The 12,264-nt window shown below is 39.4% G+C and overlaps 1 protein-coding gene across 10 annotated transcripts in view; it reads right to left on the bottom strand.

The window, feature by feature from the left end:
- The window catches only part of MAP2K5 (mitogen-activated protein kinase kinase 5), a 146,007-nt gene that overhangs the window by 43,837 nt on the left and 89,906 nt on the right, over positions 1–12,264 (bottom strand). For 8 of the 10 annotated variants that reach the window (XR_003254839.1, XR_003254840.1, XR_003254844.1 and 5 more), the window contains one exon: positions 8,772–8,801. The exons of the other annotated variants lie outside the window; for them this stretch is intronic. Coding sequence is in view for 5 of the 8 variants with exons in the window: in XM_026073797.1 (XP_025929582.1) it covers positions 8,772–8,801 (30 nt within the window). In the remaining 3 variants the exon portion in view is untranslated. The remainder of the gene's footprint in view (positions 1–8,771; positions 8,802–12,264) is intronic. 10 annotated transcript variants of the gene reach the window in all.

Raw genomic sequence — 12,264 nt, 5'->3', positions numbered from 1 at the left:
CCATTGAACTGCAGCCACTTCTCACAGAAATCTGTTTACTGGAGTTTAGTAACACAATTCAACAAACTGGGCATGAAAAACTACACACTGATGAAATTATGGAGGGAGTAGAAGAAGCCAACAACAGCCACCATGCTGGAGTATGACCAGGATGCTAGTGCTAACACATCCCTCTTCTCAGAAGGAATGGGGGCCAAGCAAGGCCCATTTACTTCACCTCTTTGGAAAGACAGTAAATTTAGGAAACCACTATCTCCGACATTGTTTCGAGCATCGCAAAATGTGCTTTAAGTAGAACAAAGAGTGGCCAATTCCTAACAAAGGAATGGGTTTCAGTCCTAACCACGTCTTCTTGCTTAACGTCACGTTTATCAACTCTAGTGAAACGACTGCCAAGCTATGGGCGAGGAAAACTGGATGAACCTGGATGACACTACAGAACAGGACAGCTGATCACAACCGAGCAGGAATAATGTAAAAAAGGACAGATATCCTAGTGGGATGTCTAGAGAGGAGTACGGTCTGAAAACACATGGGGTTGCCCCTCTTCCATGTAGCACAGGAGGGCTGTGTCTGTGCCCACGCACCGAACACCCAGGGAGCAGCGGGTCAGCTGGTGAAAGTTCAAAGAAAAGCCACAGGAATGATTCGAAATCTAGAAAGGACAGACTGAAAGAACTGGGGCTCTTCAGTCTAAACACAGAGCAGGGGCRGCATAACCACCTTGAGGAGTGCAAAAGGCTTCTGCGAAGAAGTGCCCCATCTGCTCTCCGCATTCACTGCACACACAACAACCACTGTATCCTGCTGGGAGGAGAACCTTCCTCATAGCAAGGCACAGGAACAAATCATCTAGGGAAACAAGAGCCTCCGCTACCAGAAGCCTTAAGAGTAGTAGATGACTATCCTCCTTTTAAGTAGAGTTGCTGCAAGTCCCTTCTAGTTTGAAAGGAAACTGGTAAAATGTCAGTGGTTAAGGCATTAGGCAGCACATCCACTTGTCACTGAAACCCACCCAGAAAAATCCTGAGCTTTCTCTGACGATCTGCAAAATCAATAGTGATCACTGCGAATGACATACCATACCTAAAGATTAAACATAATTCTAGGGACATCTTAAAGGATCTTAAATAACCCAAAGAAGCAACAATTTGGATATACAAGTGGAGTTCTCTAACCAAACTGGAGTGCTGAGGGGGTTTGGACAATAAAAGACACCACAATGGGCAATTAGCACCTTCCCTTAGGTCTTTACTTGCCTACACGGATAGCTGGACAGCGTTGTACTCCTTGGTGAATTAAAGACACTGTTCCTTGGAGCTGGCCGCTGAAGAGGTGCTCTGGAAGGGAAACGCCTGCCCGGCCCTCAGAATCATTCCCTCATATTCCAGCCTTGGGTCCAGAGGACAGAGCTCTTCCCCACCTGAGTAACCGCCATGCAGCAGAGGAGTCCAGGATGGTCACGCATGCTGCATATCCATCCCGGGCGGGTGGAAACACCGGCCTCAGCCCCTGGCAGAGGCCCTGCGTTACCAGTCTATAAATGCAGGGAAGAGCAAACTCCAGGGTGGCTAYGTTTGTCTCCACAAGTGCCTCACAGCATCACGGACGTGTGAGGAGCAGGTACTCCTACTTCTCTAACAGGCTCAGAGCCACAATTAATTTCTGAGACATTACAGCTGCAGCCTTGGTAAGAAAAAAGGCAAAATGGAGCAGAGCGCTGCTCCACGCTTGCCTCCATTTATTTCAAATCCTGCGATTCCCTTCCTGGATTACTTGGGGGGAACCATGCCTCATTCTCACCCCAGCCAGGACAGCCTGCGCAGAGTGCAGAAAAGAGATGTAAACGTTCAGTAAATCCAATATATGCTGACAGTTAGTAAATGGCCACCTAAAATAACCAACCAAACAAATCAATCCACCTACTACTAGCTTTCTTCCTAGGGCAAGTCTGATCTCCTAGGTTGTAAGTTTACATTCMGTTAAGTTATTCAGTGACATCCGCTGCAGGAGCTGCACCTGGGAGGGAAGTTTCCTTCCAAGCACAGTCGGAACATCTCCCATTCGACAGAAGTACCAGCCCGTGCAGGGGATGCCTACACACTTGCAAACATCCCTCAGAAGAGATTTCAATATTTCCTCCTGGATGTCTTTTGCCCTTCTGGCAGGTAGCTCCTATGACAAACCATTTCAATTCAGGATCTTGCTCAACTTATACAGTCAAAAAGGTCCCAGCACAGTCAGTCCTTTACAGGGCAGGAAAGATAACAACTGTATGTAAGAACAAAAGGTTTTGCTGCATTAAGCAATTTTCTTATTCAAATGATCAAAATTCTGAAGGGTGACAGTGCCATAGCTCCTAACTGGAAAACACAGACTTGTAGCCTGACCAGAAAGTTACACCTGTGGGTGATTAGCTTTGGTAGTTAATTTTCCCACTGGAGTAAAATGAACCGTTCACAGGTTTAAAGTTGATGTCAGTGTGCCTAGGTAGGAGCTTTTAGACAGCGCGTGTAGCAGACACAAAGCAGCCCTGGCGTTCCAGGCGCAGCTGCAGCACCATCCCCGGGACTTCAGCCTGCCTGGAAGTGTTAGAGGTAGAAAGCAAAAACAATATACAACAGTCTTGCAAGATCATAAGCTGAGAATCCGCTTAGAAAAATATATTATAAAAATCAAGATTGACTATTTTCCTACATTTCCAAGCTTGGGCATTGTATTCAAGCATGTTTTTTTTTTTTAATCAAAGAGATTAAAATAAAAAATGTATATATGTCTTGATACTTATTCAGCTAACAGCAAAATATGTGCTAATTAAATCTCTCCATTTCCAAGAAGAAAACATCTCTGGAAAACCTGAAACTCTGTTCAGATTGTACAACAAGTTTCTAATAGACAAATCAAATTTAAGTACAAATTTATTTCTGGTTAAGGAGAAAAGTAATAAAGCAAAACATATCCAAAGTATTTTAGCTAATTAATGCTACATGTAGTGAAACCTATATTAAGAAATGGATAGAGTTTAAAATAATAGCAAATGACTTAAAATCTTTATCAGTAATTTCTGAAATATATTATAAAAGCAAAAATATTTTCATAAAACTGATATTTAAGATACTGTACAATAATTTAATTGGGAAAAATCACTGTTTTGGCATTAGTATTTGAACAGTATTTAATGCCTTTTAAATGGTTAGATATAATGATGTATGTGGAAGATAAAGACATTTCTTTCTTGCTAGGAAACATGCTGTAACCAACCCTCAATTTATTCTCACAAAATAAATGAATGCTTAAATGACGTTTCTGTCAATTGAAAAAACAACAGTAAAATGGCTACTTTACATGCCAAGTTAAACTAAATATTTTTTCTTGACAACCTGCTTACATTTAAATGAAACCAGGCCAAATTTGGTCAATAGTATGGATTACATATAACAAAAAGAATCTTAGTCTATGTTAATACAGGGATCAGAAAGCAGCAACTTCATTTAAAACCATACAATTATTTAGCAAACTAAGATACAGCACATAAATTAATCTGTTTTTAAATGGAAGTGCTTGCGTAGTAGCTTTTTGACCTATAATTAAATCTTACTTGCAGAAATCACAGCGAGGGTAGAATTTGCTGATGAAAGGATAAAAACAAAATCTTGCAAAAACCAGCTTTGGTATCAGAAATCAAAAAGCATTTGCAAAATCTATTCCTGCTGAAAAAGAGCTATGGAACAAAGCTGATGCAAGTCTGCATCGTGCCCAGATCTCCATGGAGCAGAACTGATTTGCTCCAGCTGAGGATCTGGCCCACAATAYGTAGCATATTCTGCATCGTCTCTCTGATGCTTTTCGTACGCTGGGATCTGGTAAAAGTACAAACCTTCCACTAACAGGAGCAGCAAAACAATTTCTTTCACTGATGATTTTTGGCTGTATATTTTCTTATAAAGCAAACCAATGGCAAGTCTATAGCAAATGCTTTCTTGGGCTATAAAATTTCCTATTATCCACTTCTGTTTTCTTTGCACTGGGATTTAAGAATGCCTCTTCACTGAGACGAGCAATATGTCATCATTTTGTTGAACTAACAGGCCTGACCGTCTTGTCTGTCTGAGTTAGGGACACCAGTGCTCTGGTTTGCACATTGCTGGTAAAATGAAGGTGAAAAAGCTGTGAGAATAAAAAGAAGGGAAAAATCTGACTAGAACTAAATTCTTTATTAATTCCTTTCCATTATTTATCATGCCACAAAAATAAGCTCTCTCTGTTGAAAATACCTTAAAATAAGGTCTCTCTTACCTTCACTACATTTTGAAATAACTTATTGGATACTTGGATTATGTATTTTAACAAATATCATCTTCTCTATTCATCATTTCTCTTGTCTTTTTGATCTTTTTTCTACTTATCATGTTCTTTATTTGAAACAGATTTTTAACAGATAATCTTGATCGTTATAACAATATCTTGCTTGCATTTTATTCAAATAATTCTTAAAAACAGCTTAAAAAGCCGTTTGGAATAACATCAAGCTCTCCATCAATCAAATGAAAAAATTCCGCTGGCGGTTGTATAAACATCAGATCAACTCTGATGTCTTCAAGGATTTCAGAGTGAACCATAAAAAACTCCATTAACTTCTGACAAAGAATGCAAATTAATCACAACATGGGGTGAAATGAAATTAAAGGCTCTTTTCTAATCAATGACAAGGCAGGATGAAATATTTGTTACTCTCGCTCTCTCTGCATTCGGGCTGCCTGRATGCTCGCACTTTCCCGGCGAAGCCCAAATGCAAGGTGTGAGCACAGATTCACCCACAGTAGCTGTTTAGCCCTCCCCACYCCCAGAGCTATCTGCTTACAAGTCGCTGAGATTCACAAAACACACTAATCATCTGAATCTCAGGTGCATCCAATTTGTTATTCACACTCTCCGGTGCCAGTGAAAAGCCTGGCGTAGACAGATGCACCAGGAACCTTAAATGACAGTTTTGGCCTCCGGAAGTGCGATCACTACAGCAAAATCTAGTACAGCCTCCAGGTGAAATGTCTGGAGCTCCATATGGAGCAGGGAAAATTAACAACAAGATGAAAATCGCTGTAGCAGCGGGGAGTCTGAATTTTTTGAAAAAAAAAAAAAAAATTTAAAGATGAGGAAAGAGAAGTAATAAATTAATGGGGTGTGAAAACATTCAAAGCTTTACAATACCAGGGGCACTATTTGCTCAGATTTGGGGGTGGGGGGAGAAGTGGGGTGGGAGGGTGCAGAAGGGGAGACAGGCTTTTTTGTTTTTTTTCTTTAAACTTCAGGTCATTTTCATGTAATTTATTAACTGAGGCCTGGAATTATAGCCAAAGGAAGGAAAACATTTCTCTAAATGCAGAAGTATCTTAAATACAGTCGTCATAATCTGCGCTTTCCTGCAGTTGATTAAATCCTCAGCAGCTTAGTATTGCCTGTTTCTTTGGAATATTTCCCTAATGGATGTATCGTGCTTTTAAGATACTGCTTTGCTATAAAGTTTGACTACAAGCCGAGAATATTCAGTGGGCAATTCTTTTCATTTCGCCTAAATTGCATTATCATTAAACAAGTCACTGCCCCCGTCATGTTTTTTATATAATATACTGAATTTGAATCTATATGATTAACTGTACATTCTTGAGTTTCTTCAGACACTGCACATCTTTGGGGTTCCAACTTAAAATTTAATTAAATAATAAAGGGAAAAGGAAAATGCTGTGAGGTTCCACAGCATTTTAGTTTTTTACAGTTCTTTCTGCAGAGACAAATAAACTGCCATCAAAAATCATATAAATTAAGGTTAAACTTTTAAAAGACATATGAAACTAATTTCTCCTATGTTCCTTCTTCAACTATCTAAAAAGCTAGACTACGTACTAGTAAGTGGGTTTGGTGAAAGGGTTTTCCTTTCATTTTTAAATGTTTACATAGGAAAGAATTTTATTCAAAAGAGTCTGTTTTTGCTCTGTGTGTCTGTGTGCACCATTCCCATTAGTGTTAATAGAGTTATGCAAACACATCAGGGGAAGAATATACCCTTAAGTGCTTATGTTTGTATCTACAGAAAATCCTATGAGCGTCATACTCTGCTTCTTCCAAAAGGAATTTTACATTACAGCAAACAAGTAACAGCACATTGCAATACCATGCCAGGGGAGGAAAAAAAGAAAACAAACCTAAAACCTAAAAACATTAACCARTTCAGAAGTATATGAGATTTTTAAGAACGAGAGTTTCCTTTTGCAAAGTTTTTCTAATGGGAAAGTTTGTTCAAATCTTTACTATGTCTTATTTTCTTGTTCAAAGCACTACCTTTGGCAGTTCGCCACAGACTATGAAATGAACTGCATATTAAGACAAAAATTTTACACTAGCTCTAAACGCTTACACGCATGGTAGCAACTTTACTTACACGAGTAGCTGCTTGCATGCTCAAGTGCTTCCAAGATCGGGCCTTATTGTGACCATCAGATTAAATAATGATAATATGACAAATAAGTTTTAGCAAAATAAATGCTCAAAAACTTGGAAAATGAAAAGTAATCCGTTCCATCAGTAAAATATTCTACTAAGGGCCAGAAAACATCCATCCTTTAATCCTGCTGGCATATTGCAGGAGTCCTGAATTTCCACACTGCAATGATTCCCCCTATAAATCTTATTCATTTAAACTGAATTTATACGCACCATTTGTCTGTGTCTTAAAAGTAGAGAAAAAAGAAAAGAAAGCCCCATTTTTTTTCAGCTACAGCTGGAAATTTCAGGTGTTCTTGAACACATACTAATACTTTCCACTTTCAGAGAGAAGTAACTCCAAGTTATTTAGGGACAAATTCTGCAAACACACATTTGATTAGCTTATTCATTTGAATAAGCCCACTGAAGTGAGGAGGATTTACTCAAGCGAATGACTGCAGAATCAGGCCCTTACACACYGAGGTAAACATGTATTTAGACAAAAACAAACAAGCAAACAAACCAAAAAAACTAATTACCGATCTAATCAGAATGGGTTGCTAAGGGTTCTCATGACCAGCTATGAAAGTACATATCTGAAATACATATGCTTCACATTAAAAAGCCCTACGAAAAGCAGTTGCTCGAAAAGCTTAATAGCTACATTTTGAAGTTTCACCTCCTCAACTATTTTAAATTAAAAATATATACAATTTCATGGACTGCTGACTTGCCAAATATTCTTTTACAATCCAGAGCCATTTTTTAATTAGGAGAGCAAAAAGGATCTTAAACTGGCAATCATGTGTTTTGCTCCCATTTCAGAAAACATTTTTTTGTATAGACACATACATAATGTACACACTAACTTCTTTCCCAAAGCTCCAACACTTCCATGAACAGAGGAGCATCTTAAGTCGTATCCCAAACCATTTTCGTTAGGTGCTATAATCCACTACCTGCAAAGAACACCAAGATACTCAACTAGCACAAGTGAGTATGCCAGAGCACAGAGCCACTTCAGCGCAAGAGCCTCCTTTTCAACCCTCTCTCAAAGGAGAGGGTTTGTTTAAAAAGGTGGATAAATATCTACGGTATGTTCTGCTAACCAGTTAAAGCTCTCTCTTTCAGTCAGTAAACATTTTCCATATGAGAAGAGAAAGTGAAAAATCAGTATACTTCTACATACGCAGAATCTTTACAAGTCCATAAAAGTGTCAGGAGAATTTGCTTAAAACAGCTTATAAAAATGGGAGAGAGAATGAGTCCCAGCCTATTATTCAATAACCATGTTTGTGAGGCATCTGCATAATCTAACCATGCATAAATTAGTATGTGTATTACAACAGTTATTTGCATAATAATAGCAAGTTAATAGATGCTTAAAGAGCACAGACCAACACCACCTTTAAATCAGACATGCCTCCAGGCACTCTGATCTATATAGACCAAGATGCAGAAAACAGTGTTCATAAAACATGAAAACATAAAAACCACATTCAAATAATTCATTTTAGTCCTTGGACACTTCATTTTTTCCCCTCTCCCAGAAAAGAATAATTTTAAGAACTACAGAATAGTTGTTAMTATGAATTCTAACATCTACCTTGCAATAAGAATTTAAAGTAACCATCAAACCTATTTCTGGATTGGCTGTTATTTTTAAACCTTCATGATTTTCAGGAATAAGCATACAGTAAATATTAGCAAAGTAAAATTTTATGCATTAGTACAGTGCTCAGCATTGGCCTACCCATTGCCACTGAAGTTAGAAACAGTTTTACTGCTGGCTTCAATGAAACTGAGTTAAGTCAGTGGGAAGTTAGAAAACACCACTATCTAAATAAAATACTAGTATTAGATCCCCTTAAAATGGAGAATCTGGAAACCTCGTAAGTATTCCATTCACATTATACTTTTGATTTGGGGAGCATTTTAGACCACTATTCAAAATTGAAATTAAAAATAAAAATATAAAAAAGGAGCAGATACACCTTCCTGGCTCTAAAAGCACTGTTGTACATACTGGAATATTTTGTAAATGCCTTAATCTCACAACAAAACAATCATTAACATTGTCATAATTTTCATTCTCTTGAGGGAAAGAAAATCTAGAGTTYGGAAAAAAAAAAATCAATAGAGACTTCTAAATGACTCCTTCAAGATACCACTTTTCAATTTAACAGGACAGATTTATTTGTATGTGGCTCAAATGTTCACAATTGCTCTCTGCACCTTCATACATAGGAATGAATGTCACAGTGGCAAACGGCAGTAATGAACAATCTTACCTGAGGATATGGAAACCTCCCAAGAGCAAGCTGGGAAAGGAAATAATATTTGTCTAGTTATATAGATTTGCATGGAGGGCACATTTTCTTAAAGAGAGAAAAGTACTCAACTCTTACTATTGTATGAACTGGAAAATGCCAGCAACAGTAATTCTGCAAACACAGGAAGAGCTGTATTTAGAATGGAGTCATTCACAACAGTTACCCCTTGTTTTACATTCCTGAACRTTTCTGTATTTCTCGTGCTCTTTTGTCTGTACCACTTAATAACACTGTTTGATGCCCAAGTTCCTGAGGACTCTAAATTAAACCAGTTCAGTCTCAATGGTGAGGCCAGCGACACTAACCTTTACGGATAATTATCTGCAATGAAGAGGTATTGTAAAACATGCACTGAACTCCCAAAGTTCTTCCTTAACTGGCTCAGAGTTAAATCTGGGTTATATAGCTGAGGTTTGCTTCCTTATTGGTGCCAAATCCAGCTAGGAACCTGAGAGTGGGATCTGGAGCAAGACTGTGGCATTTGCAATTTGATACGTTGTATGTTCTTCAAACATATTTTCAATTACACATGATATGAATTTGATTTATCGCCCAGACTGCTTTATAAGTTGACTGATGTGTTATTAGAGTATCTACTAGTATCAGTATTAGGCCCAACGATACTATTATTGTTGCCATAATGCCATATCTAATAATTATTACATGATAAACCATTTGCTTGATACAAGACTAAGTTTTCCTGATTGGTATCTGAACCTTGGAAGCAATTTGTGTAAAACACAACCAGTTTAAGTAATTTTGTCGACTTTTCAGCGAAGGACGAGGGTTTTCAGAGTTGAAACAGGCTCCTTCAGAAGTGTAGCCAGAGCAGCTCTGTTATCTCCCTGCTCTGACCTGCTCTCTGGAGAAGCCCACCTCTCTCCCCAGTCTACRGAGGAGCCATAGGCCCACCAGCTTCGCTGCGCTACAGTTAACCTTTGTGAAACCTCTCCTTACCAACCTTCAAAAGGAGGTGTATCAAAAGGTTATGGATGTACTAGTATCACTGATTTGTCTGCATGATAAACTAGTTTTTTTCAGGCTGGACTGGGTAACAGCATTAGTGCCGAGGGTCTAAGCCACCATGTTATGGGCCACTGGTATGTGCTGTACCAGGCAGCAGTGGAGACGGTGCCCTTTCTGCAGTCCTGGCTGCAGTCCAAACCTGGTGCTACCCTAGACATTCGGCTGTGAGCCTTAGTGAACCCAGTCAACTTCCTCCAGATCCTCAGAGGAAGAGATACTRCAGAAGCAGAGGAGTATTTGTGTGAGAGGCATGCAACAGAAACCCAAAGAAATGAAACAATCCTTTTTTTTTTTTTAAATGATCAAGCTACCTTCAAAAGAAGCTTTCCCTATACTGAGATAATAGTTGTAATGACAGTCTATAAACATGGAAAGTTAGTGGGCTCTAAAAGGCATACTTAGTTTGTACAATAATTCCGAACAGTTAATTACTGAATAGACGCATCACAGTTTCAGGAACTGCACATCTTAATTCCATCCATCACTCTGAAAAATCACCCCAATCTTTGCTAAATATCTCGCCAGTGGGAGTTTGCATAATGACCGAGGAGGAGCCATTACGGCCCGCCGTAGGAGTCTGGTGCTGAATACCCATCCCTACWCGCAACGGCATGACAGAGCAGAGCACCCTTTTCCGGAGAAAATTTTGTCGTGTCACTCATCTATCTACAAGTGATTTGCCTGTAGACTTCCATTTGGGGATCTTTGGGTTTGCTCGGTTTATAAGACTAACATTTACAGTATGTAAAAGGAATCACACTTAAGAGAGACCTAAAAAGTCGCAAAAGCAAGGCCTCTAGGGAGTGCTCTGTTCACCACTGGAATAGGTAACAACATCAAGATGGCAAGACAAATCAGAACTCTTCACCTTCTTCAAAGTTAAATAATTTAAGCTAATTTTCCCTGCTGGGTTTCTTATGTGCACTGTCCTCCAGGTCTGCCTCAGACTATAAACTTTGGGGGTGCATTCTGCCTTCCAGATTTGTTTCTGGTGCGGTGCTGAGCTCAGTGCTTCTCTTCGCAACAAATTCATCCTCATAAAGAAGAAATCTGAGCTAAGCAGGCTTCACTGCCACCCTTTCTGTCACCTCCGTCTGGTTCACAGCTTCTCCCATCTCAGCCCTCCAGCCACAGGGATTCACTGGCTGGTGGCAGGCTTCAAAACACACTGCTGAAGAGATAGGGAAAGGCCCCACAGTTGCTGTCATGCTCAGTCTTAAGGACCAGAAGCTGCTAAAAGACACAGACAGTGTCCTTCTACCTTTTGGGAGGACCACCCTTAATTTCCAAGGAGCTGCCTGAGATCCTAGGAAGCACTGTGGCTGTGATAGCCAGAAACCTGCAAATGCCAAACACTTTCCAGTGAACGGAGGTAGAAGAAATCCTGATTTTTCCTATGGCTACTGATTTAAGGATAGTCATTACAATAGCTGCAGATCTATAGGAACGTAACGTTTATCCCACTGCATGACAAGATAATTATAGGTATCTGCACAGAGCATCGTTCTGCAGAGCTTATTTAAACAGAAAACGTACTGCTAGCTCAGTGACRACTTCTGCCTAAGTGTTTACATTCTCCCTGACAGTTCCCTTCCCTGACCACCACCGGCCACAGCAGGGCTTTGCCTGCGCGACTCCAAAGGCAGCAGAGTAACTGGGGAAGGAGTTTTCCACCAGACACAACTATGTAGCGTATAAATGAGCTCTGAAGACTCAGAAACAGATCAGGAACAAGTTCTTCAGCGGCTGTTAAAAAAGAAACGCGTTTCTCAGTGAAGCTGCTTCTTGCCTGAGACCRGCAAAGCAATGCAGTGACGAGCAGATCAGGTGGCAGTTCTGCAGCCCCCAGAACCATCACGCGATTCATCTAGTCAGAGTTGTTTCCCCCCTGCAAGATTGTCAAGGTATTATAAATTAAGAAACTTACCAAAGAGTATGTAATCTTCCCTGAAATAGCCTGCAGATATGTCACTGTACTAAATGTGTTTCAGATTTAATGAAGCTTTAATGTCCTTTTTAATTTTGCCTGTTTCTATATCACCAGGGGTCGAGCAAGGCAATCAGCACTCAAGAGGGTGGTTTGGTTTAAAACTAGGAAAAACTCATTTGCTTATGAGTTGCACTGTATTTTCTTAATTAAATTTACTAAGTAAAATGGTTTAAGTTCAGCCAACCAATGACCTCTGTATGTAGATTTAGATTTATAAATAGCATCACAGTTAAAGTAAAGAAAAAAATAACCAAAAAAMCAAACAGATTAGAGCTTTACTAAAGGGTTTTTCATACTCTCTATCATCTGTATCAAAGAAGTCATTTAAACATATGCCGCATAAGCCCAATGCAGACTGCAAAAGATATAAACTACTAAGCTAAAGCACTATCAAAACCTTATCTCCTCTGCATTTACATGATGAAACCCAGGGAC

Source organism: Apteryx rowi, unplaced genomic scaffold (genome assembly GCF_003343035.1).
Source record: "Apteryx rowi isolate R43461 unplaced genomic scaffold, aptRow1 scaffold_11, whole genome shotgun sequence".
Taxonomy (NCBI): Eukaryota; Metazoa; Chordata; class Aves; order Apterygiformes; family Apterygidae; genus Apteryx; species Apteryx rowi.
Note: the sequence above shows the minus strand (reverse complement) of the source record. Positions and strands in the feature narration are given on the sequence as shown.